We start from the raw sequence: 27,214 nt of genomic DNA, 5'->3' as shown, positions 1-27,214 counted from the left end.
ACCGGAATCTGCTCTAAGGTCTCCCCCAGAGCCTTCTCCAGGCTGAACCAGCCCAGCTCTCTCAGCCTCTCTCCAGAGCAGAGCTGCTCCAGCCCTCACAGTCTCTCCATGGCCTCCTCCGGACTCACTCCAACAGCTCCACATCTCTCTTGTGTTGTTGCCCCAGAGCTGGACACGGGACTGCAGCAGGGATCTCCCCAGCATGCAGCAGAGGGGGAGAACCCCCTCAATGAACCTGCTGCTCATGCTCTGGGGATGCAGCGCAGCACATGGGGGGGGGGGGGGTCTGGGCTCAAGCACACACACAGAAGCTGGGTCATGGGGAGCTTCTCATTGACCAGCACACCCAAGTCCTTCTCCTCGGGGTTGCTCCATTCAGTCTGCCCCAGCCTGTGTTTGTGCTTGTGACTGCTCTGACCTAGGGGCAGGACCTTGCACTTGGCCTTGTTGAACTTCCTTCTGCCCTCTGTAGGCCTCTTTTTTTATGGTGTATTTTCTTCAGGAGCTCTTTGTTCCTCCACACAAGCCTCCTGCTGTTCTTGCCCAACTTCCTCTTTCTCGGGATACATTGCTTCTGAGCTTGGAGGACGTGATTCTTGGATACTGACCCACTTTCTCAGGCTCCTCTTCCATTTTATATCCCAGTCTTTAAAATCCTCATACTTCTTGATATCTTGTTAGCCAAAAGAATGCTGTCAATATTAACTTGGTTTTTTCTTTTTTCATTTCCTGCATATTTTAGTGTATGCCCAAGATATGTGGTTTCTGGCTTTTACGAAGCCATAAAGACAAGTGTTCTTCTAAAACAACAAACACCATTTGTCATTCTCTAGGGACTGTATTCCTGTATTAACATAGGATCATCGCAGTTGCAAATGTTCTACACAACAGATTACACACAGATTAAACTAAAGTTGAACAGAGTAAAATACCAAAAAAAGATGATGTAAGATGAGAATCAATACCTTGCTGAGAGTAGATCTAGCTAACGCAGCCTGTAGAGATGTCCATCTATCATCATGAACTTATTTGTATTTCCTGTTCTTCGCCCCGTCTGGTTCTAGATCTTTTCCACTGAAACTCTCTTGGAAGGTTATGTCATAGTTTTGTAATGCTGTAATTTCTATTTGTATAAATTACATTTCTATATGTATGTATATATGCATAACACATATACATACACACATAACACATTTGCCCCAGCATGTTACATTAATAACAAAATGAAGGAGGAAGGTATTAGTGTTCATTTTATGATTCTTGCTATGCAGAATATGTAAAACAGTTTCTGTGACAATGGTGGCTGTAATTCATAATTCCTATACTATGTTACTGTTTTGTTTTCAAGTCTTCCTTAATTTCAAGTATTACTTGAATTCAGTTACTGCTTTGTGCAAATAGAAAACAAAAAAGATCAAAGAAATAATTCTCTTCATATTCATTCTTCCTTGAGACAAAGATCATAAAGAAGCATTCTTCACCACTTCTTACAAAAAAGATCTTAAGTAAACAGTGCTTCCACCCTGTTGGCATTTCTAGCCTAAGCATTGGAAAACTGAATCAAGATAAAGTGTAACAGCAAAATACCCTCCTTTGAACATAAAATTCCTGTCCAATAGGGATTTATTTGTTTATGTTTTCCTTACCTTCAGCCATTTATCAACACACTTAGCATGGAATTCGTGGTTACAGGGTAAGACTCGAAGTAGCTGCCTTGACTCAAAATCACACATGCACACCACACACCTAAAAAAGACAACGAAGTTCAAATGTATCTAGTGAGAACAACAAACATATGTTCCACAAAACCTTACAGGTATTGCAACATGGGTAGCTAGTTACCTGCACCTGTGGTTAACAATGGGTAGTGACAATGTAAACTGAGAATTGCTTTACTCTATTTCCCTTCCATCCCCTGTGCTTTTGAATCACGAATCAAATATTCCTGCTCGCAAGAGCACACAAAAACCAACAGAACAGACATGTAAGCAATATTCAAATGGCAGAGATAATGATCTATAAAGTTCACTCCCTACTGAAACTACTAAGTCACACTGAGAGTCACTGAAACTGGAAAATTAAACTGGGCCCCTCACTACAAGAGAGACACTGAGGTGCTAGAGCGGGTACAGAGAAGGGGCAACGGAGCTCGTGAAGGGCCTGGAGCACAAGTGTGACGGGGAATGGCTGAGGGAACTGGGGTCTGGAAAAGAGAAGGCTCAGGGGGGACTTTATCACTCTCTACAACTGCCTGAAAGGAGGATGGAGCTAGAAGGTTGCCGGTCTCTTCTCCCAAGGGACAAACAATAGGACAAGAGGAAACGGCCCCAACCTGTGCCACGAGAGGTTTAGACTGGATATCAGGAACAATTTCTTCCCCAAAAGGGTGGTCAGGCACTGGAACACGGCTGCCCAGGGTAGCAGTGGAATCACCATTCTTGGAAGTGTTCACAAACCGTGCAGATGAGGCCCTCAGTGACATGGTTTAGTGGTGGCCTTGGCAGTGCTGGGAATGGTTGCACTTTATGATCTTAAAGGTCTTTTCCAACCTAAGAAATTCTATGATTCTATTTTAACATATGTTAACTTCCAGGTGACATGTCAAGTATGCTGAACAGAAACAGTAACACTTTTATTTTAAATCCCAAGGAACTAAACTGAAATACAGCTAATGATGTGAGACTATATAGAGGTTTTAAAGGAAGGATAAATAGTATTTCATCTGAAAGCAATCCAAGAAAAAAAAATTAAACTGTGTACTAACAGAGAATCACAGAATCATGGAATCTTTAGGGCTGGAAAGGATCTTAAGATCACCCAGTTCCAACTGGAGTGATCTTAACACCCTATCACAGGTAGGAACATATTCCACTAGACCAGGCTGCCCTAAGCCCCATCCAACCTGGCACTGAACATTGCTAGGGATGGGGCAGCCACAGCTTCTCTGGGCAGCTTATGCCAGGGCCTCACCACCCTCACAGAGAAGAACTTCTTCCTTATGTCTAACCTGAACTTCCCCTGTTTAAGTCTGAACCCATTACTCTTTGTCCTATCAATACAGTCCCCGATGAAGAGTCCCTTTTCCAGCATCCGTGTAGGCCCCCTTCAGATACTGAAAGGCTGCTTGTAAAGCACTTCTGGCTTAGCTGAGGCTGCAAAATAAAGAAAACACAGCCACCTGAATTACAGACCTTTGAAAGAGATGAATGTACTTACAATGTCTGTTCTGACTGGTGGTTGTTTGGATTGAACCTGTAGGATGGAAGCTGTTCAATGTCTGCCTTTGTCAATCCCCGTGGTTTGGCTTCTCCCAGACGTTCTGCCAAATTCAGCAGCGCCTGCAAAACACAGAAAATGTACATTTAAACATCTGCTGCTTAGACAGGCTCTGGTTCTACTCCAGCCGGGGCTGCCTCACGACCTCAGCTGCCAGCAAAGAACAGCCGTCTATCAAGAAATGTCAAGAACCTTACTTCTTCCCTATAACTCAAGCCCCATGGAAAGTCTTTCAGCCACCCTAACTATGTAAGATATTCTCTTTGTGATTTCAAAACCTCCAGGACTCAAATTCCAATTAACCCTGTGGCTGCAAAAACAGCTTGGGAAATGCTTTGGTTCTGAAGCATGCCCCACCCTGCTATGAAATTAATTGTGCTGATAACCAGAAAAAATGAGCACATTTTCTTCCTAAGAATATGTGAGTCTGGCCTTGTGAGAGAAACAAAGAATTTAATGGGACAGGTTCTGATTCCCACTTTGTGTCTTCGGCTACTGAAATGAAATAGGGAGATTTTATCCTGAATCTGGAAAACAAATACATGCCATCAAACTTTAAGCATTTTTTTTTTACTTTATGGTCATTGTCTATAAGCCAATCATTGCTACCAAAAGCCTCTTAGATAAATAATTTGCACTCTGTCATGTATGTAACTTACACTGCTGCACAAGGGACCTAGGAAAAATATCATAAATGTGGTGGAGAACAAGGCACAAAGAAGTTAAAAGATTTGGTGAAAACTGCAGATGGTAGTGATCACAAATTCCTACTACTGACAAACCTAAGGTCCCAATCCTTAGAAATAAGATGCTGCTGCTTCTGAGCTACCACAGAAGTTATTACAGAAGTGCTCATCATTAAACTGAAAATGTGCAACTACACAGTGCTCTTAACAGGAGCAAAGAGATGCAAAATGAAGGGTTGGTGACAACTGTTCAAAGAGAAGTCCAATAGAACCCAATAGCCTCAGAACCAGCAAAGACACAACAGCTGTAACTGTCCCATAATTACAGAAGATATTGAAGAGGGTTCTACATCTATAGATGTGAATTAGTGTACCCTTCTGAGGGACAAGAAGGAAAGGCATTAAGGCAGTTTTGCAAACATTGCATTTTCGATTAATCAATCCATGACATCAACACCATTCTGTATTAATACTATTATGTAAAGTTACATGCTTAAAATAAATAACTTACCCCCTTCTTTTGAAAGTGCTTCACTTCTAGTTGGTATTTAAAATCAACTAAGACTTAAAAGTAGAAGAGTACCATGTAGTACATAAAAGCTGAGCAAACTGAGGATTGCTAGCCTGGAATGGTGAATTCTGGGAAAGAGCAACAGGCAAAAAAATAAAGCTAAGTACTTCTAATACCCAGTATTGCAAAAAAACCTGAAAGAAAATTTTTTTGATTTTGTTTTCACAGTCACTGTATTTATTTGAAAGACAAAAGTAGGATTAAAAGCAAAATATAATACAGTTTTATGTATTGCTTTAGTCAATATTGTTTCATTAAAGGTAGTTGTAGTTCGCAGACCAACCTCATAGTTTTCTACCTCTCCATCTTCCACATCCAACTCAAAGCTGAAAGCTGGTCCAACTGCAGGTGGCACTGGAAGCATTGATCTACCATGAGAGCAAACAATGAAAAGATTCAGCATCTTGCTGAAGGAATGCATGGGAACATCTGGCAGACGTAAGGTTACCTTACTGATCCCTCTCAAATCAGCAAGTTTTTATAACTGGTAAAAAGTTTGAAGTGAAGAACAGACAAGCAAGAGTCAAAGGAAAAAGCTAATTCTGCCACTTTTTGATACTGGGACTGCTGCCTTTTTAATTGCATACATGTTTCAAATGATACTTCTAACCAGATTCAGAGTTATTACAAAACACTAATCTTTTGACTATAACACATTATGGAGAGCTAAACCTGACAATTAATTGACATTCTGGCTTTAAATATGTTTTATTTCTTTAAGTGGCTAAAATACCACCAAAGGAAAGGAATTCTAAATTTACTTAGCTCTTCAATATAAAAGCCTTGAAACTTCTGTAAGCCTAAAAACACACAAAGGAGATAAACGTCGTATACTACTGAAGAAACTTCCATACTGAAGGCAAGCACAAATTCACCTCACATGCTTCTGGTTAAAGCAGAATTTCTTCAGAGAGAGAGGTTAGAGATATATTTTCCTGTGTTATTTTATTTTAATCTTATTTTTATTTAACAAGTGTTTCTACTACTCAGGATAGTACTGTAGGTCAGAATTTAATGCACAGACGTAAAAATCACAATTTCACAGCACTAAAATATACTAAAATCCCACTGAACTCATCAGGAATTACTGTGCCACATTTCATACTTATTTCCAGAACAGAAGAGAGTAATAAATATCATGTTATATACCCAAATCTCTTCCTTCTCCCTCTTCCCCTCCCCACCCCAAGAGTCCGCCATAACACACTGTGATTAATTCCCAAATGTTAATTGTCCTGAAATTTGTCCAGGAATGGCTAATCAGAGTAGAGCAGAAATCCAACAGCTCTAAAAGATCAGCAGTTTATCCTAATTGGAACACATCACAGAAAGCTTTCAGCCTTGTATTTCATAATTAAGAACCAAACCAAAAAAGATTTATTTTGTAAGTGAAAGATCCTAGGACTTTATCCTACAGTTTAACCATGCCTCTGTAACAGAGTATCAGAGAATGAAGTTTTGAAATGTGCTGAAGACTGTACAGAGTTCAGAAACAAAGAGACTGGTATGCCTCAAAAAAAGGTGAATGTTATTTGAAACAGGCTGAAGAACTATACAGAAATGGAAGTTTTCCTCCTCTCTGGGACAGCTGAACTTTGCCTGCTTCTGCTAGAGTCCAACCATAGAATGTCCCAAGACTTGTTGGAAGTCAACTGACTTACTAGCCTACATGGAAGCAAATACACTTTGAACTTACAGCACGTAAGGTAATAGGCTGGGATGGTAAGGGTGTGGTGGTAGTGGCTGCTGTGTTCGGTATCTGCTGCGCCCTGTGAGTCTTCGAGGCATGAACGGTGGGTAAGGCTGCAAGAAAGAAGACAATAATCTTCAAATGGAACTGGAACTTGTGTCCAGTTCTGGGCTTGCCTGCACAGAACAGACATGGACACACTAGGGAGGGTTTAACTAAGGGTGAATAAGATGGGACCGGAGCATCTCATGTATGAGAGCTGCAACTGTTCAGCCTGGCGAAGACAAGGTTCAGGGGGATCTCATCAATGTGTACAAATAACTGAAGGGAGGGTGTGAAGAAGACAGAGCCAAGCTCTTTTCAGTGGTGTCCAGTGACAAGACCAGAGGCAACGGGCACAAAGTGAAACACAGTAGGCTCCTTCTGAACAGCAGGAAACACTTGCTGCCCAGTGAGTAGTGGAATCTCCATCCACGGAGATCTTCAAAAGGTGCCTTGGGCAACCAGCTTTAAGGGACCCAGAGGATCTTCCAACCTCAACCAGTCTTTGAGTCTGTGATTCAACATTTTCTTTTCTTAATCATGAAAGAAAATGAAACTTGAATATTGAAATCCACTTACTATAAAGCATTATTAAAAGAATCTAGCCTCTGCTCAGATACTACAGAATTTCAGCCTCAGTTTGAAACAGTGCTCACAAAACATACAATCATGCCATTCCATATGAAAAAGTGGTATTTCACAAACCCTAGCTAGCTCTTGTGTGAAAGTCCACATGCAGCCTGGTTTGGGAAACGGGGTGACTCCCTTCTAAATATAAAAGCCCAGGTTTTAGATCTGGTGCTGTTCCGCAGACTTGTGCATGAGTGGTTGAGTAAATAAGCCTTTAAAAAGATTTTCAGAAAACCTCTTAAAAAACCCAAACAAACCCCTTAACTGTTACACAGTGGTGTATATTTACATTTATGTTACAGAAGGGCTGAAGCCTTCCAAGTACACAATGAGAGTTTAAATCAGTACAATTTCTGCATCTCAACAACACCTGAAGAGACAGTCAAGCCTAAAGCTTCAACATACTATTTCCATGGATAAATCAGTGCTTTTTTGCCATACTTTTTTTTTCATTTGCATGCTAAGCTCTTTACCTGTCTATTGAAGTTTTCATTGTAAGTGCTCAAAATTCCTTGCATTACCTAATAACATAGAGACATGCATGGCTAAAAAATTTACACTTGAATTCCACTGTATTGCCCCAGGAATATCCAAAATACTATTTTTTAAAAATAATTTTTAAAACTGAAATTCATGTACACTCATACTGAACCATATTTGAAGGCCTTGAGACTTTAGGGTTTTTTGAAACAAAGGACACTAGAAGTCTTCTAACACACACTTCTTCCATGTTTGAAATTTAAGAAAATGCAAAAGCCCACCACCACCCATGACTAGCCTAAACCCTCCCTTAACATTGTAATGGAAATATTAGTAACAGGTAGCCCATGTCATACATAAAATTTACACATGAATATAAGCACACTGCAAAAAAGCATGGGTTGTCTTCTTGAAAGCAAGGTCACAAACTAGACATATCAAGTATCAATTTTACTGCTTTTATGGATTCTGCAATCCAAAAATAGAAACTGCTGTGTTCACTGAGTGAAAAGGAATCAGAAACCAGAAATGCAGCCATCCTACCATAATTTTAGTAAAAATATGATTTCATAAAGATTTAGGATTGCTTTATAAAAGACCACACTTGTAATAAACCTCTATTCTACTCCCTAGTGACATACAAACCACAGCTGAAGCACCAGGGAGGAAAAATGCTACATAATCTGTAGAAAATGGTATTGTGCTCTTTATCTACTTTAAAGACTGAACTTGGAAATCGAGAAAGCCTCACACCAACCAAAATGTTTGTGATCAGACTGTAATTCATCTAGAAAAGATGTTGAATAAAACACTGCTTTTGTCTCCAGAGTGGCTCACAATGACTGAAAACTTCACTGAAAATCTGTACACCTTTAGTTTAACAGTGAGCTAAGTATTTAACGGTGGAGACTTATTTGAACCTTTATGAGGACTGCATCAAACATTTAAACAGGTTCAATGATTTCAAAAACTCTTAATTAAAGAGAAGCTATCAGTATATCCTGTAGCCACAGGGCCTAAAATGTCATTCTCACTTTGAATTTTAAATCACATTGTGCCTTAAAACCTTCTGTCAACTTTATGCACTGGTCAACTTAATGCAGTTTACATTAAAGAAAGCACTCTGTACCAAACAGTCTGAAGATGTCAACTTCATGAACTGGTCAACTTAATGCAGTTTACATTATGGAAGCACTCTGTACCAAACAGTCTGAAGAAGAGTGATTTCTAAAGCATTCTAGCTTCCTTGACTTGTGGAAACTCAACATACAACAAAAAATCAGCTACAAGTGACAGTAGCTTTTCTAAACTGCACTAATTAGCTTCTGCAGTAGAAGTCCTGGTCTGTGTGGGAACATGGAATGCTTTCTAAATAACTGCTTTGACACGCTGCAGGTAATATTAGTAATCATGGGCTGGTGTCATTAAGCTACCCTTGACTTGATTGAAACAGCTTAAAGTAAGTACCATGCTATGCAGCTATAGCCAATAACACAATACACTGCAAGAAATGCCACTTTTGAACAAAATGTACCATAGAATAAAGATCAAGCATATCAATGCAGCATGAACAATAATATAACACAGAAGACAATACTTACAACACCAAATGACACCTCCTGGTGTAAGGGATCATGGGTTAGGAATTGGAGAGGAGCTGAAGGAGGCAATGTTGGTGGATGGGCTGAGGGAGGGTATGTAAAACCTCCTACAGGAAGATGTTCTCCAAGCAGTTCCACTTCATTTTCTATCCTTTGAAGTGGCTAAAAGAAAAAAAAGAGAGGCTTTCTTGTAATAATAAAGATGCATTTTTTCTTGAGTAAAAAACTGCTATCCTAGATGCATATTCTGAGCTGCCATGGTCAATATTATAAGGCAATAAATAAATAAATTAAATTTACAGGTATAATTATACTCAGTTTCACATAGCAACTCTGTGAACAATTCCTGTGTCATTAACACTACCAAAATGCAAAGACGACACTACACATTTGATGTAAATTCACCTTTTTGAGCTAGCCATGCTTATAGACCAGGAATTTATGTGAGCTAGCAAATATAGGAGTGGCTGTAATTTCCTGTGTCTTGCATTTTTCAGGACAAATATTTGCTCTCCTTCTTGCCAGTCTGCTCTCACTTTACAAGTATGCGAGAGAAAAAATAAACAACCATAGACAAGAACTGAAAATGAGCCAAAAAAATCTGAAAAGTGGAGAAGAAACATGGCATGTCCAGTGGATTAAACTGCTGATGATATTGAATAATCAAGCAAAGGCTTTCCTAGGAGAATCATGCAAGCAGTCCTACCAAGAACATGCAGTCCAGAGGTTTCAAAAGTGTGATATTCCAGTTTGGTATTGCAATCTAGTCAACTATAGTACATCAGTCAGGCCCAAAAGCACTCAAGAAATAACCAGGAATTGTCAATGTTTCATTAATACACCTTTCTCTTCCAGACACTGATTTCCACCATTTCAAGAAATTCAGCTAAGAAGGCCCAACCAAAGGAATATTCTGTTTCCCTGTGATGCACAAAGCAAGCTTTAAACACAAGGTACTTTTAAACCATTAAGACACAAGTGCTTTGCCAGAGCTAGAAAACAGGCAAGCATAGTCAGTAACCTAAGTAAGCAACCCAAGGTAAAACCTGAGTTAAAACCCATTCATTTTCTAAAGGAAAGTCTTATAAAGATTACCACTGAAAACCATATTTTTCCAGCTGTTCTCTCATCATCACAATGCAGTGATTACCACCCTAACAACACCTAGGGCATGGCATGGAGAAGCCTCAGCAGTGTTTGTAAATGACAAAGAAGCTGTTCTCTATTTCCGTCTTAGTGAAATACTGGCATCTTCTAGTCAAGAGGAGCAAATAAATGGACATGAGTATACAACCTCACAGCAAGAGCTGTAGGCCACAACTGAAAGTCTAATCACCCCCAAATTCAAAACAGAGTCACATTTTCTCATATTTGTCTTTATCACTAAGCCAAGTCTGCTTAAGCAAAGGCATCAGTAACTCTCATAAGTGGAAAAAGAGAGGAAAAAGAAGAAAAAGGGAAAGGGATGCTGGAGGCTTTTTAATGTCTGGACAACCCAACGTCATAATGTTCTAGGAAAAGCACTGATCGTTTAAAAACTAACTGAGAATACAGAAAAAACATGTAATGAAAGCAACATTCTGTGCATTCATCTCTCCCTCTGCTAAGCTTTTCTCTGAGACCATCACTGCACTACACAACCTCCTCTGGGCTCTCTTCTGCTTCCTGGGAAAGAAATACTTGAAGAAATAGCTGGTGAAGCAAATATATATCCTCCTAATGCCTACAGAGACACAGCTGATGAAATCTGCACAGAAACATTGTGAACTTTAAAACTGTTTCCATCTTCACACCAAGTCACTACAGACTTCCTAAGGATGCGTAAGTACAAAACCCCATTACTTTAAACAAAATCCTTCTGTTTCCTCACCCAGGTATTAGCCCTATTTGCCCAACCAGTTCTACCAGTTGTACAGAGAGGAGGGTAAACAAGCTTTACTTACCGACCGTGACTGCTGTGCTTGGAAAGGAACAAACTGTCCTGGAGGAGGCAAGTGAGGAGGGTGGTGTGGAGAGATGTGAGGAGGATGCAACAGGAATGGGTCGCTAGAAATGAGGGGCGGAAATGCTGCGTATGGTACAGGTAGGTGCTGGACTGAGCACGCCTGAAGCATCTGAAATAAAATGAAAACAACATATTTTTGTCTCTAGCACAGACATCCCCTATAGAACATTATTGATTCCATAAAGACATCACTAAAACAAAACAGTTCTCTTGCCTCCTTGGAAAAGCCTCCACTGAACACTTAAATAGTAACTCATTCAAATACCCAGTGACTAGCGCAGAACAGACTCCAGAAGTACCAAAGTGTGACATCTGCTAGGTGCAAAGTAACTGCCCCTTCTCAGGAAGTACAGTGGGAGTTACGGTTTTCAATACTCCAAGATTACAGACACTCGTAAGTGATGAGCAGATACATTTGTTCTAGTTAATTTTATTTTCCTCATGTATTACCTTCAAGGTGACATGCCAAAGCAATGGCCTTGCAACCATGTTAAGCTCTTTATTGAGCTGAGAGCCTCCCAGCTGCCAAGACTGTGCTTTAAAAGCTCTGTTGTCCCATACACTAAGAATAATTCCTAGGATCTGCTCAGTTCTGCACTTCGAGGTGAGCCCCATGATCTGAAGGCAGCTCCCTATGTGACAGCTACTGCGGGAAATAGCCCTTTTTCTCTCCTCTTTGATATTCCTCACACAAAAGAAACTTTGGGCACTAAAGTCTGAACATTAAATGATGAAGGCACTGCAAGGGAGCAAAAATGTGCTTTGTGGAGGTGTTCGGGTTTACTTCCAACTCTAGATATGGAGGAGCAAGAAAAACATCATTCTCTTTTTCTTGCCTTATGATCCATCATCAGCATGTCAGGCATTAATAAGACACCTGTTATCAAAACTTACGAAGAAAGAGAACCCAGCACTGACCTGTAATTTTTTCTTTTTAGTCATGTCACACAAAATAGATCCTGCATATTGACTGTAATGGCATAAAATGGTAGAGACATAGTTTAAAATCAGATTAAAGTAGTGGAAGTGGAACTATCACCTCTATTTACTGTGACTGATCAAACATAAATCCTTACATGTACTGAAAGAGTTGCAGGTTAATTTTATCTGACTACTGTTGTTTCTTAGATGCTTATTGTTCTTCACCCTCAGTTACCAAGTCATTTTTCTAAAAAACACAACAGGCAAATGCTTCTGTTATTAAAATACATTTTTATTGTATTTAATTAACTGAACGTTCCTCTGAAACAGTTGAAGATAAAGTTGCAGCTAGACCACCACATAGTGTTCTTTAAAACAGAAGGCACTTTGAGGAACATATTAAAATATGTTGCATCCCAAGATTCTGTATGGTGAAGATCACCACTGTAGCTCAAATATATGTTTGGAATGACCTGTGCTATGACCACGGCACTTTTTAAGTTTCAGCAAATGAGACTGCATTATCTCTGAAGTATAAAAAGATGAAAACTCCTTGTTTTATTTATTTAGGCTTTTGTAAAACTTGTGCTGTTTGAACATGCTTCCAAGAAGTGTTAAAACTGACAAAGGTGTATCATGAATGACATTTGTTTATTTTATAGCTATATATGCAGTGAGAGAGACATATTGGTGAAGTAACAAACAGATACTGGGAAGTTCACAGATGAAGCTGGTGAGCAAGCTGATATGCTGGAGGACAAGGCTGCCTTTAAGATGGACTTCACAGAATCATAGAATAGTTAGGATTGGAAAGGACCTCAAGATCATCTAGTTCCAACCCCCCTGCCATGGGCAGGGACACCTCACACTAAACCATATCACTCAAGGCTTCATCCAACCTGATCTTGAACACTGCCAGGGATGGAGCATTCACTACCTCCCTGGGCAACCCATTCCAGTACCTCACCACCCTAACAGGAAAGAATTTCTTCCTTATATCCAGTCTAAACCTCTGCTGTTTAAGTTTCAACCCGTTACCCCTTGTCCTATCACTACAGTCCCTAATGAATAGTCCCTCTCCAGCATTCCTGTAGGCCCCCTTCAGATACTGGAAGGCTGCTATGAGGTCTCCATGCAGCCTTCTCTTCTCCAGGCTGAACAGCCCCAACTTTCTCAGCCTGTCTTCATACAGGAGGTGCTCCAGTCCCCTGATCATCCTCATGGCCCTCCTCTGGACATGCTCCAACAGTTCCATGTCCTTCTGATGTTGAGGACACCAGAACTGCACACAATACTCCAAGTGAGGTCTCACCAGAGCAGAGTAGAGGGGCAGGATCACCTCCTTTGACCTGCTGGTCACGCTCCTTTTGATGCAGCCCAGGATACCGTTGGCTTTCTGGGTTGTGAGTGCACACTGAAGCTGGCTCATGTTCATTTTCTCATCGACTAACACCCCCAAGTCCTTCTCCGCAGGACTACCTTGAATTTCCTTTTTGCCCATCCTGTAGCTGTGCCTGGGATTGCTCCCACCCAGGTGTAGGACCTTGCACTTGGCACGGGTAAACTTCATGAGGTTGGCATCAGCCCACCTCACAAGTGTGTCAAGGTCCCTCTGAATGGCATTCCTTCCCTCTAGCGTATCAACAGAACCACACAGCTTGGTGTCATTGGCAAACTTGCTGAGGGCACACTCAATTCCATTGTCCATGTCACCGACAAAGATATTAAACAAGACCAGTCCCAACACCGATCCCTGAGGGACACCACTCGTTACTGGTCTCCAGCCAGACATTGAACCGTTGACCACAACTCTTTGAGTGTGACCATCCAGCCAGTTCTTTATCCACCGAGTGGTCCACCTATCAAATTGATGACACTCCAATTTAGATACAAGGATGTCATGTGGGACAGTGTCGAACGTTTTGCACAAGTCCAGGTAGGTGACGTCAACTGCTCCACCCCTGTCCATCACTTTTGTAGCCCCGTCACAGAAGGCCACCAAATTGGTCAGGCAGGATTTTCCCCTAGTAAAGCCATGCTGGCTGTCACCAAGCACCTTCTTGTTTTTCATGTGCCCTAGCATGCCTTCCAAGAGAATCTGCTCCCAGAGTTTGCCAGGCACACAGGTGAGACTGACTGGTCTGTAATTCCCCGGGTCATCCATTTTCCCCTTCTTGAAAATGGGGGTTATATTTCCCTTTTTCCAGTCATCAGGAACTTCACCTGTCTGTCATGACTTTTCAAATATGATGGCCAGTGGCTTTGCAACTTCATTTGCCAGCTCTTTCAGGATCCGCAGATGGATTTCATCAGGTCCCATGGACTTGTGTACATTCAGGTTCTTAAGATGGTCTCGAATCAGATCCTCTCGTACAGTGGGCCCAAGGTCTAGGTTTTCACAGTCCCTGCGTCCGCCATCCAAGACTCTGGTGCTGCGGTCAGAGCCTTTGCCAGTGAAGACCGAGGCAAAGAAGCCATTCAGAACCTCAGCCTTCTCCAAGTCCTGTGTAGCCAGTTCTCCTGAAAGTTTCCAGAGGGGGCCTACATTGTCCTTAGCCGCTACATACCTATAAGATCCCTTCCTATTATCTTTAACATCCCTTGCCAACTTTAGCTCCAATTGGGCCTTAGCTTTCCTAACTTGGTCCCTAACTACCCTGACAACATCCCTGTATTCTTCCCAGGCCACCTGTCTTTGCTTCCACCTTATATAAGCCTCTTTTTTCCTGTGAATTTTTCTCAGCAGCTCCTTATCCATCCAAGGAGGTCTCCTGGCCCTCCTGCTGCACTTCCTTCTAGTCAGGATGCAACACTCCTGAGCTTGTAGCAGGTGATCCTTGAATGTTAACCAAGAGTCTTGGGCCCCCTTGCCCTCAAGGGCTATATCCCATGGAACCTTGCTAAGCAGGTTCCTGAAGAGGCCAAAGTCTGCTGTCTTGAAGTCCAGGGCAGTGAGCTTACTGCACACTCTTCTCACTGTCTTGAGGACCTCGAATTCGACCATCTCGTGATCACTGCATCCAAGACTTCCCTGGAGAGTCACATTTCCAACGAGCCCTTCCCTGTTGGTGAGCACGAGGTCAAGCATGGCACCTCTCCTCGTCGGCTCCTTTATTGCTTGCAGAAGGAAGTTGTCTTCCACACAATCGAGAAACCTCCTGGATTGCTTGTGCCGGGCCGTACCATTGCCCCAACAGATGTCAGGGTGGTTGAAGTCCCTCATGAGAACAAGGGCCTGTGAGCATGAGGCTTTTCCTATTTGTCTGTAGAGTTCTTCATCCACAGGTTCCTCTTGATCAGGCGGTCTGTAACATATCCCCACAGTAATGTGTCCCATCACCGATTTCCCCTTAACCCTGACCCACAAACTTTCTGTTAACTGATCACCTGTCCCCAGACAGAGTTCCATACTCTCCAGCCTATCCCTAACATAAAGGGCAACTTGCCCTCCCCTCCTACCGGGCCTGTCTTTTCTAAAAAGCCTATAACCTTCCATTCCAACACTCCAGTCAAAGGAGCCATCCCACCATGTTTCGACTTCTATAGGCTGAAGAAACTGGTTGACAGGAACCATGTGAAGTTCAAAGGCAAATGTGAAGTCTGGCACTGGAAGAGTATTAACTCCATGGAGCAGGACATTTTGAGTGGTTGGTGAACAGACTTGCAGGAATAAAGGTTGAGTTCTTGTGGACATGTCAGTACAAGACACAAGAGCCACAGTGTACTCCTGCAGGCCTGCTGCATGCTGGGGGGCATTACCAGCAATGTTAACTGGTGGGTCCAATGAAGTGATTCCACCCCTCCACTGAGACCTTGTGAAACTGTATCTCAAGTCCTGAGTTCAGTTTTGGCCTCCCCAGTGCCAAAGAAAGACACTGACATACTGAAATAAGTCCAATGAAACAGTAGCATGATGCCCACAGACTTGGAGCACACTGCATAAAAGAGGCTGCAGAACTCATTTGTTCTGCCTTAGAAAGAGAAAAATAAGCAAAGATCTTACCATTGCCTTCAGCTACTTCATGAAAGCAGATATGCATAACCTGACTCTACCTCAAGAGACGGATCAATGACCAATGCAACCAAGTTACACCAAAGAAAATTCAACCAGGTACACAAAAGAAAACCTTCACCACAAGGACAGTCTAACACTGGAGCTGAGGCTTTAGAGGGGCTGTGAATTCTCCATCCTTGGAAACTGGTTCTGCTCTCAACAGGTGATCTTCAGAGCCCCTGCTATCTTACATTATTCATCAATTTTGTGACGTAATAGAAAAATGCATAGAGTCTGCCTTATGGTCCTACACAGACTCAATCTTAATTCTCTATATTCACTTGTACAGCATCCATTCTCTCAACACACTTGATTAACTGTTGTACATTCAGTCCAAACAACCTGGTTAGAGCTTTACTCCTGTGTATTAAACATTAAAGGACAGCTGTATTGTTGAATTATAGAACATTTTATGAGTTACACAGGTAATATAGCTGTTCAAAGCAGGGGGTAAGATTATTAGTGTCTGTTGTTTGGATTTCTCTAAGACCCAGAATAATTTTAGCTTTTTTTCTGCTGTTGCTTTTTTAGGACATGTCGCTTTCTTCCCTTTCTGAATTTATTATGCAAGTACTGTTTTAATCTCTGTGTACCCAGTCTGAGATTGTTTTGCTCCACTAACACCAACACTGAACAGAAGAAAACTGTTTTCTGTCATTCTGCCTCAGGGGCATATGTTGACTTACGTAACAGATTTTCTCCAATTTGAAAAGTAAGGGGAAATATTGCCCACAAATACTCCAGACTGGCCAGCAGTATGCTGCAGACCTTGTTGTCTGCCATTGACATTGCAGGGGATAAATGACACTCATGTGGATAAATGTCACCCAGTCAAGATGAGGGCACATTACACTCACTCTTCAATGAGCAGCTTACAGAAATAGGTGGTCCCATCAATGGTTCTGCTACAGTGTCACAGGCTTGTTCATGCCTTTAGGTCACAAAACATGTAACAGGAAAACTTCCTGCTGACAAATACACAGCTGGCAGAGATGAGTGTTTATATCAACACTGTAAACAGTGACTGGATACTATATATAGTATTTATGTATGATATTACAGATTTATGTTAGAAAAAGGAGAGGGAGAGGGGAAGCAAGCTTTCCAGTAGGTTCTGCAACCTTCATTTGTACTGCTGAAACTTCTCACTCTTCGTCTCTATGCCTGGTAACACTTAATGGTGACATTTCCACAGAATGGTAGTACCAGAATGCTATGACCTGGAAAGTGGTTACCTCCGAGTTGATACATAAAAAATCCTGAGAAATCACTTCAAATTATCTCAATTTAAATATGGCAAGTTAGCCAGTTAAGGCACTTTATTTTATTCCCAGAGAAGCACAGAGAGACATCATTATTAAAGAAAATTTAAATTTAGATTCATTTTATGGGAGCATTTTCAATAACAGAAGAGCCCTCTCAGCTTTAAAGTCGTATCTTTCAGGATCTTACTACTTTTCAGAAGAAAACTGACTTTTGAATATCAGACATTTTTGTACATACCCAATTCTTGAACAAAGTCTCTAAGGTAAGATTTTTTTTTAGGTAAGCTGCCTAATATAAACCTTAGAATCCTTTCTCTTACTATCTGAAAGAATGCAGAATAGCTGGTGCTAAGAAGTCACTTCATAAACTACCATTTAGCTTGAATTAAAAATGTCGGGACTCTACCCTATAAACAGTCATACTGTATAAACACAGTGGGTAAGTACTATATGCTTACCGGCTCTCAGGCCACTGCAATTTACCACAGGGAGACAAAATGGCTATTTCCAACACAATTAAAGCCACACAAAGGTCTAAGATTAAATGTAATAACAGAGACCCACTTACTGGGGGAGGCACACTGCAAACTGGAAGGTGCTGCCCACTGAAAACCACTGAGCAGCCTGGGACCTGCTGCGCGCTGCAGGCTGGGATGTGCTGGCCTGTGCAAAGAGGTATCCCATGTGGAGCCACCGTGGTCACCGTGTACGAGACAGGAACTGTGCCCTGATGGATCTGCAGCAACAGGAGAAAAAGTGTTTAACGACTTACTGTAAACCCTTAACAGTGTTGTACGGCATACAGTGCAATGTGGGGTGCCATTCTGAAACATAATAATAAAAAATGACCTCTCAAAATGGTTCTGTCCCTGAGGCATAAAACATCACCATGGAAGACCTCAGTTAGTCTGGAAACACTATCTGATCACGGATGGTGCCTGGAAGTTAGAGCACATGGGATGGAAAAACAGTTTATCCAGCCTGATCGTGATGCAATCTTGCTGCATAAAGGAAGAACAGAATTTGTATTTCTGAGATGCTGCAGCAGTAAAATTATTCATCAACATGTAAGGCTGTGAGATGGCTTGAATGGAGTCAGCTTCGAAACTTGCACTTGGTCCCAAACACAAATGCTTCCCTACTGCAATATGCTCTGCACGCATAATCAAACACACCTGCACTGAACACAAACCAGCTTTTAAGCAGGGCTGTTGAAGTCATATTCCAAGCACACGCAGTTTGGGAAGTGGATGTGCAGATAAACAGTTCTAGTTCCCAGATCATGACTGCGTAGCAACTAACATACTTTTGCTGCTGCTGATTTAACAAACAACAAAGGTTACCTTAACAGAATCAAGGAATCAACTAGGGTGGGAAAGTCCTTTAAGATCACCGAGTCCAACCATTAACCTAACACTGCCAAGTCCATCACTAAACCATGACACTAAGGGCCACATCTGAAAGTCTTAAATTCTTCCAGGGATGATGATTCCACCAGTTCTGGGGCAGCCTGTTCCAATGGTCGACAGCCCTTCAGTGAAGAAAATGAAGAAATATCTTACTGATATCCAGTCTAAACCTCCCGTAGCACAGCTTGAGGCTGTTTCTTCTTGTCTTATCCTTCATTCCCTGGGAGCAGAGACCAGCCACCTCCTGGCTCCATCCTCCTTTCAGGCAGTTGTAGAGAGTGATAAAGTCCCCCCTGAGCTTTCTCTTCTCCAGACTAAACACCCCCCGTTCCCTTAGTCGTTCTTCAGTCTTGTGCTCCAGGCCCTTCACGAGCTCTGTTGCCCTTCTATGCACCTGCTCCAGCACCTCTCGTAGTGAGGGGCCCAAAACTTCTATTACAGGTTCTCCATTATAGAATTTTTTGCCAACTGCTGTTGCAGAGACAAATTATTTTCTGGACCTACCACATATCTAATTTTTCATGGAATTTAAGGAGGAGCTGATAAGGCTTGTACAGCTAATTTAGTTATGCAACAATATTATCATGAGCTTTGCTATTTTGTAGCCAACCCATTACATGCATCAGAAAATTTACTTCTAAATATTGTATTTTAGCTATTTAAACACCACTAAGCTGAGGAAAAGTATTTCATGTGAAATGGAATACATTCTTAACTATTATATCACACCTTTATTATATTAACTTGGCTTCAGAACCAAATTTTCTCTCTGGAACTCTCACCTGATCATGAATATCCACCATCACTGCATTCTGCTGTGGTGGGTGAGCTGCTGGGTGCAACAGACGAGGAGATACATTTGGTGGGCGAAAGGCTCGAGGCTCTTCTATAGTCTGCTGCTGTCCGTAAGAGAGATGGTGATAGTTTTCATCCTGGCTAATGGAATTATGTCTAGACAAACGATCCCTCCTTGTTCTCTGACGTCGAACTGGTGGACTAGAAATGCATTAAAAAAATTAGAGATTATACAAATGACACAAAACCTTCTTAATAACTAAACCCACAATAGAATTAAAATTTTTTTTTTTTTTACACTGAAGAATTTTACTGAACAGGTATTTTAGATTGGAATAAAACTTCTTATGACAAAACTACTAAAAGCCTTAGAGATGACACCTTCTTCAGCACAGAAGTGCTTAATGGAGCATAGCTTAATGCTGTAAATGATATCAGCAGGACAACTTTAACACAAATATTAACCTGTTCAAAAAAAAAAAAAAAGACACTTGAATTGACAAAACATATGCTCAAAAGTCAAGACAACAAAATTTCACAATATTTCTGTGAATTCATTCTAGGTGAAAAACCTTAATTATATGATCACAGAATTCCAGAGGGTCCTTGCTCCACCTAGGGCACAGAATGGTTGCTCATTCAGTGATGGTGACAAAGCAACAGACTGAAGAAACAAATACATTTTCCAGCTCTCACTGGTCATTACGCAGTTGAGTGCCTCATATAGCTCTGTCCAGAAGATCCCAGGAAATTTTGAATGTGGTAATCTTTCAGAGTGGAGAACAGTCACGTAGATGGATTCAGACCAGAGCATCCACTTCTGAGCAACTGATCTACAAGCATAGGATTTAATTGTATATTCTATTATGATGTATATAATTGTGTGTGTCTTCTGAGCAGAGCTGCTGCTTAGACTCCTGAGACCATCAGCTCAGGTTCAACACTCAGAATAATGACGCACACAAAAGTACCAAACTCACTATGAGATGTTCTGATCAAGTCACATCTCTGTTATTTGGAAAGGGGAAGAACTGAAAGCACAAACCCCATCCCCCATTACTTTCAATATGTGCCTTCCCACCTCTACAACACATATAATACAGGTCCCACCTCTACAACACATATAATACAGGTCCCAGAGGCAACAGCTACACAGAACAAATGGTTTTCCACTTCTGTAAGAGGCTGAAGGAATCAAACTGCACTGAAGAAAGGAGGGAGGAAGAAGAAAGAAAGGAGGAGAGGTATTTGGAGATGTGATCTTGTCTTCTCCAACAGTATGTGGAAGAGAAAACAACAGTTTTCACTCTCACTATTCCCATAACTATTATAAAAAAAAAAACAAACAAAACAAACCCCTGAAACCTGTTGGTAAATCATAGACATTTCTTAAGTCCAACTTTAATGCTGCATGGACCAGATACCCTTTGTAGAAGGGGAAGCATGTTACTAGCTATTCAGATGCTACTCTGACTACATGATATGATGTCTCAAGCCACTGTTCTTCTGCTCTATTTCACAGGGATGTTATGCAATTATTGCCTTTCTGAGAACTGACAAAAATGCTCATTCACAGCAGGTCAGACAGAAGGAGTAACATCAGACTGATACAGGTCATTCTTAAAATAAACAAACAACAAATGTGTAGTATTTTTATCTTTATGAATTACCATGAACATACAAGCTGTTCTTTCTTCTAAGCACCAAAAAGCCACATTTAACCTTACTTATGTACTTGCTTTAATCTCAGTCTCCTTTCCCACACTTTTTGTTACACTCTCTATCTCTGTACTATTGATACACCTGCTACATTCTCATTAGATGAAACTGATATATAAGATTTCTAACCACACAGCTATTAATACAAAAAGATGTTCTACTTTTTTGAGTATTAAGGTTGTTTTAAAGTTGCTATTTCCTGCTACGAAACAGAAATGCTCTGAATACTTTAACATAAAAAGTCTATGCAAGGACTTTTGTTTGGAAAAGCTGCAGGGATAGAGGGAAGTTACAAAAACCAGACCCAATGCTTTGTAAGGAGAACAGAACTTCTCTAACTGCCCCCAGCACTTAGACCAGGTAGCTTCTCATAAAGCTATTCCTACTGCTGTCTTTCCTACAAAGTCTGGTTTTATTTTTCTATGAACCCAGAATGATGAGGAAGCAAACAGAAAAGCTAGGATTACTTCTGGAGTGAGAGAAGTGAGAAGGATCCTCTCGAAAAAAGCAAGTGTTTTTTTGTTTTGGGGGTTTGTTTGGGTTTTTGTTTGTTTGTTTTTCCCTTGCAGCATTATAAAGAAACGATACTTTTAGTTCAGAAAAATTCAGAGCATCCAGATACATAGCTCTACAAGCTTCCTGAATTACTGGAAACTACTCCAGTAGAATTGTCAAGACATGGAACTAAAAATATTACTTAACATCAGTAATAAACTTGTGCTTGAAGTCCTTAATACCCACAAAAACCTTAGCCTTCAATTTTACATGCACAGTACAACCACGGTTAATGTTTGGTTAAAACAAAGAGGCAGGATGGAAGTGGTGAAAAAACTGCAGGCATTCCTACCCCGAGGTAGGAAGAGCCACCTAAAGGTACCCAGAACTGCAGAGTTAAGTGTTTGCACATCTTACCATTTCCTAACAAGGGTCATTTCTTTGCAGCAACAGTCTTAAAAGGCCTTTAGCTCAGAATTACATTCAAGGCAAGGAGGAAAGGAAGCACAGAAAAAGGTGAGGCATAGCAATGGCACAAATTTCCCCATTTCACAATGACTAATAAAGGTTAGTTGGAAGGGCCTCCTCTGTTTCATACAGGCACGCATTATGCTTTTACATTCATAAATTATCTGTATCATATGTAGTTGGACAAAAATAAGATTATTTCTGCAAATTCATCCCAGAAGCCTACTTCTCTAAACAGTGTTTATTTGCTTACAAAGAATCTGAAAAAAAAAAACAAAAACCCCACAATGAATTTGGGCACTCTTGTGTTAGCCACAGCACAAACTCCCTAACACAAAGAGATAATGTCTGAGTAGTAACCCAGACAATGAAAAAAATCCAGATGATAAAAACCAGCACAGCCTGTGATGACCAAGAGGAGGGAACGTGTAGGACAAGAGTTAACTTTGGTGATGGTAGCTCAGAGTGATGTCCACACCACATAACACTGCAGAGCTTTTCTTTGCATGTGCCCTAGTCTGTTCCCTTGAGCTGAATGACCATTTACAACTGGAGCACACCTTTCACCTTATCTTCATCTGAGAAACTAACTCTAAAACCAGTCTGTGACGGAAGGAGAGAAAACAAAGCAGAGGAAAGGGGAAACTGGCTTCAAAAGCACATGCATGACCTCATCTAAAGCCTTGACAACAGATGTACTCACTATGATCTCAAGGAATCATGATCTGCTCCATGACAATCATTATTAGTTCTTATATGGCTCCAGAGCATCCTAAGACTCAAAAAGACTCCTGGAAAATGAGAGACATGTATGTGTTGTTTCCCTTACCGATCTTGTTCCAGGAGAGGAGACCGGCTGTGGTACTATCCTGGAACTGACTTAGAGCCAACTCAGATGCAACAGTGCAACCAAGTGAAAACATGCCCTGACAAAGCGCAGGGGAACATTCGTCTACACATCTCATTCTTCTGCTTCAATCCACAGTACATCCAAACTGTCTAGATTCAGCTGTTTGGAATTTAGCTTGTTACGCACTAGATTTACTCTGCAGGAGACATTAATGAACATTGCAAAGAAATGTATGTAGGCTGGCTGGACATCAAAAAGGCCAAATACAGCATGTTCTAGGAATCTCAGTTCAAACCATTTTAAGGTTAAAACTGCTGTGGATTAAATTTAGTTTGCCGATGACACCAAGCTGTGTGGTTCGGTTGAGACACTGGAGGGAAGGAATGCCATCCAGAGGGACCTTGACATGCTTGTGAGGTGGGCTGATGCCAACCTCATGAAGTTGAACCATGACAAGTGCAAGGTCCTACAGCTGGGTCACAGCAATCCCAAGCACAGCTACAGTCTGGGCAGAGAAGAGATTTAGAGCAGCCCTGAGGAAAGGACTTGGGGGTGTTGGTCAATGAGAAAATGAACATGAGCCGGCTTCAGTGTGCACTTGCAGCCCAGAAAGCCAACCGTATCCTGGGCTGCATCAAAAGGAGCGTGACCAGCAGGTCAAAGGAGGTGATCCTGCCCCTCTACTCTGCTCTCGTGAGACCTCACTTGGAGTATTGTGTGCAGTTCTGGTGTCCTCAACATAAAAAGGACATGGAACTGTTGGAACAAGTCCAGAGGAGGGCAACGAGGATGATCAGGGGACTGGAGCACCTCCTGTATGAACATAGGCTGAGAAAGTGGGGGCTGTTCAGCCTGGAGAAGAAAAGGCTGCGTGGAGACCTCACAGTAGACTTACAGTATCTGAAGGGAGGCTATCGGGATGCTGGGGAAGGACTCTGCATTAGGGAGTGTAGTGATAGGACAAGGCGTAACTGGTTAAAACTTAAACAGAGGAAGTTTAGATTGGATATAAGGAAGAAGTTCTTTAAGGGTGATGAGGTACTGGAATGGGTTGCCCAGGGAAGGCTGTGAATGCTCCATCGCTGGAAGTGTTCAAGGCCAAGCTGGACAGAGCTTTGGGTGGCACGGTTTAGTGTGAGGTGTCCCTGCACATGGCAGGGGTGTTGGAACTAGATGATCTTAAGGTCTTTTCTAACCCTAACTATTCTAGGATTTTATTCTATTCTATGATTCTGTAAATGCCCCTGCAGAGCACCCCTACACTAAACTGCACAGAAAGCCTGATCTTCTATCTTCACAATAACCCTGCAAATTCACAATTTAACCTCTGATTTCTGACAAGCTGCTTCCACAGCTGTGCATTTTGAATGCCACTCACTGAAAGCTTTCAGACTCATGGGCTTGAAGCAAAGATTAAAAACCAGCAAGTTTTAATGTCTCTTGCCTCAAAACCATCCCTGACTGATCATTGTTGAGAAATCTGATTTGGATAATCAGAAGAAAACCAGTTATATATTTCTTAGGTCTAGTATTTCATATTCATGAAGAAGCACAGACACTTTAATTTTGTACAGACCAAGCCACAACAATTCTCAGAAGCAAAACAGAGTGATGGTGGTTAGTGTGTTTTAACTTGGATTAGATGACTCGGCATTTCTGAGGCAGAATATGAGACAATGAAAACTTGTGTTTTGGGTTACTAGTTTAACTAGAATAGTAAAGAAGTCTGTTGTTTTAAGCTTTCCTATACTATCAGCCATCCAGGCACGAGTTCACCCTGGCCATCCACATTCACTGGAACTTCTTCGGTAACTTCTGTTTAGAGAGGTTATTGAGAGCCACAGGCTAAAAGCAGCATGAAAATCTAACTCTTATTATATATATGTGAATCACCCACCCCAGAAATGACACTGTCTTAACCTCCCCACCCAGCACCCCTCATTTTTATTTAGATTGTGAGTGCAGTGAAAATCACAGTACTGTATCAACAGCTCTGAATATCTTTAGAAGTACCTGATGAGAAAGTTTTTTTTCTTGCACTTTTCTGAAGTGCAGAGGGAATCAGGCTCATGATTAAAAATGTTAATGACCACTCCCTTCCTGGAGCTGACTACTGACACCAATCACACTTCCAGTAACTTTTCAGCTACAACTAACAACTTACAGCTCAAAGGAAGTGTTAATGTGTTTACCACATGTGATTTAGTCAGTGCTGCCTGAAATACACCTCCCTTGAGCTGAAATCAGGAAGAGCAGGAAGTTGTTCCCCAATCTATACAGCTTGCTTACCTCCTCCTGTTTCGTGCCGGTGTGTTGCATCGTTCCCCTGAGAAGTGGTGTTGGCTGGGCCGAGCCAAAGGTGGCTGTCTATTTGGTGCCATCTCCCATGGTCGCATTGGTGGTGACGGAGCTGGTGATGCTGCTGAGTAGTCAAAGACTGAATGGGAAAGGCGCTGTCGCTTTGGACTAGGACTGTCTTCGCTCTATGTCAGTTAAAAACAAACAAAACAAAAACAAAACCCACCTCCGAATGAGTGAATCACAGTCCACATTTCAGTATTGCTTTGCAGCTAGCATTAGGAGTGAGTTACTGAAGACTGCACTAAACCACCGTAAAATTGAACATCCTCAAGAAGTGGCCTATCTCTTTATAACACAAATTGGTGATGGCTCCCTAAACCCTAAAAGGATTACTACTAAATTATATTTTAGCAGCATTAATAGATAAAAATTCTAACATCCATGCAAAACTACATAAGAGAGGAGAGTAACATGAAGAAAATAATGCATACCCTATTTTACATTCTCTTCCACCATAGCATTTATAGGCTACAGAAGCATGAAAAAAATACACAGTCTTCAAAACAGTGTAATCCATACTTGTCAGTGATCAGATGTCATGCAGATCTTGTACTCTGTATTGCTTCCCTCTCCTTTCAGGTCTGTACTTAAAGAGTTCATACAGACATCTGTACATACTTTACAGAGTGTTAAAATAGTACTGCAGCCTATTTTAACTCTGCTATCTCAGTACAGTGGTGTTTCATGTCTCTACTTCTTCATTAAAACTACTTACACATAACTGAAAATAAAATGACCAATCTGTGCCTAAGTCTGTGTACCTCACTCAAATTCTGCAAGGCACTGCACAGTGCCTGAAGTTTTCAGTGCTAGTAATATGAGTAATGGGCATCGGTCTCAGTCCTTTTCTCCTCCGTATCTTCACAACTGCCCTCACCACCAAAATTTCTCGCAGATTCCATATCTGGGCTTTTACTTATGTGAACGACTTTCCCCTCTACCACCCCAGCTCTAGGTACCTTGCTACAGTTAGCCACACTGTCTGCAATTTTCTTCAAGCAGTAGCAGTCTGTATCAACTATGGTAAACATACTCCTTCTCCTGTTCATGAAATCAAGTATTTGGGTTACCTGATTAAAGACAGAACTGTACGAATTCCAGAAGATCGGTGGATGAAGACCCGTCAAGTAATCAAGAAGATCCAATTAGGATCTCCTCCATGTCATATTCTCAGTTGGTTCTGAACACAACCACCTCTCCCCTTCACTACTGAATCATCAAATAGAGCTGTCATTCTTCTCAAAACATCCTACAGATGTCTTTGAATCCACCAGCAAATGCAATAGATGTCCCTGCCCTTCAACCCACTATTCTGTCAAAATTACCACACACCATGCTGTTAACAAGTATAAATGAAAATACGTAAAAATACAAGTTCTACCCAGGAGCTCATCGACTGAATACACAAGAACTAAAAACAACACAGGAACTTTCACAATGGATCCATCCTCAAGTACAAACATCACAGACTTTTCTGACAGAACACTCCATCAGCAAGCCAAATCATGGTATTCCCCTGCTCTCCAACATGTCCACCACTTCCGTTTTAGCCCACCACAGCACTATTTCAATTAACCAAAATGACCCCGGACATCTGATGCACAGAAAACCGAACTTGTCTGCAATGGCTTTATGTTCCTAACCTGTCCCCTCGGAGCCCAATAACCCACAGATTGTTAAAGGTTCTATTTCAGATTTACTTGTAGACCAGTCTATGGACATCTTCTGGTTGTTGGCTCTACAGGAGCCGATCTTCTGAATACTCTCAATTGCTTCTTGGTAAGTTAACCCTGACATACATATAATTGTCAAGGTTCTTTCCAGGGCAAGCATGCTCTTTACCACCTGCAAATTTTGGCCAGGTGTTGAACAGAAAAAGGTACTTTTCCTCTCTTT

General features: G+C 41.4%; 1 protein-coding gene across 5 annotated transcripts in view; it reads right to left on the bottom strand.

Annotated features, from left to right (window-relative positions):
• Positions 1-27,214, bottom strand: part of RNF38 (ring finger protein 38) — an 84,885-nt gene that overhangs the window by 6,401 nt on the left and 51,270 nt on the right. For all 5 annotated transcript variants that reach the window (XM_034072896.1, XM_034072897.1, XM_005143438.4 and 2 more), the window contains 9 exons: positions 25,247-25,440; positions 19,413-19,626; positions 17,790-17,957; positions 10,920-11,090; positions 8,977-9,138; positions 6,230-6,336; positions 4,817-4,901; positions 3,217-3,338; positions 1,647-1,746 (listed from right to left, as the gene is read on the bottom strand). In XM_034072896.1, the coding sequence (XP_033928787.1) occupies positions 1,647-1,746; positions 3,217-3,338; positions 4,817-4,901; positions 6,230-6,336; positions 8,977-9,138; positions 10,920-11,090; positions 17,790-17,957; positions 19,413-19,626; positions 25,247-25,440 (1,323 nt within the window). The remainder of the gene's footprint in view (positions 1-1,646; positions 1,747-3,216; positions 3,339-4,816; positions 4,902-6,229; positions 6,337-8,976; positions 9,139-10,919; positions 11,091-17,789; positions 17,958-19,412; positions 19,627-25,246; positions 25,441-27,214) is intronic.

Source organism: Melopsittacus undulatus, chromosome Z (genome assembly GCF_012275295.1).
Source record: "Melopsittacus undulatus isolate bMelUnd1 chromosome Z, bMelUnd1.mat.Z, whole genome shotgun sequence".
NCBI classification, from domain to species: Eukaryota; Metazoa; Chordata; class Aves; order Psittaciformes; family Psittaculidae; genus Melopsittacus; species Melopsittacus undulatus.
This window is presented reverse-complemented; position numbering and strand designations above follow the sequence as displayed.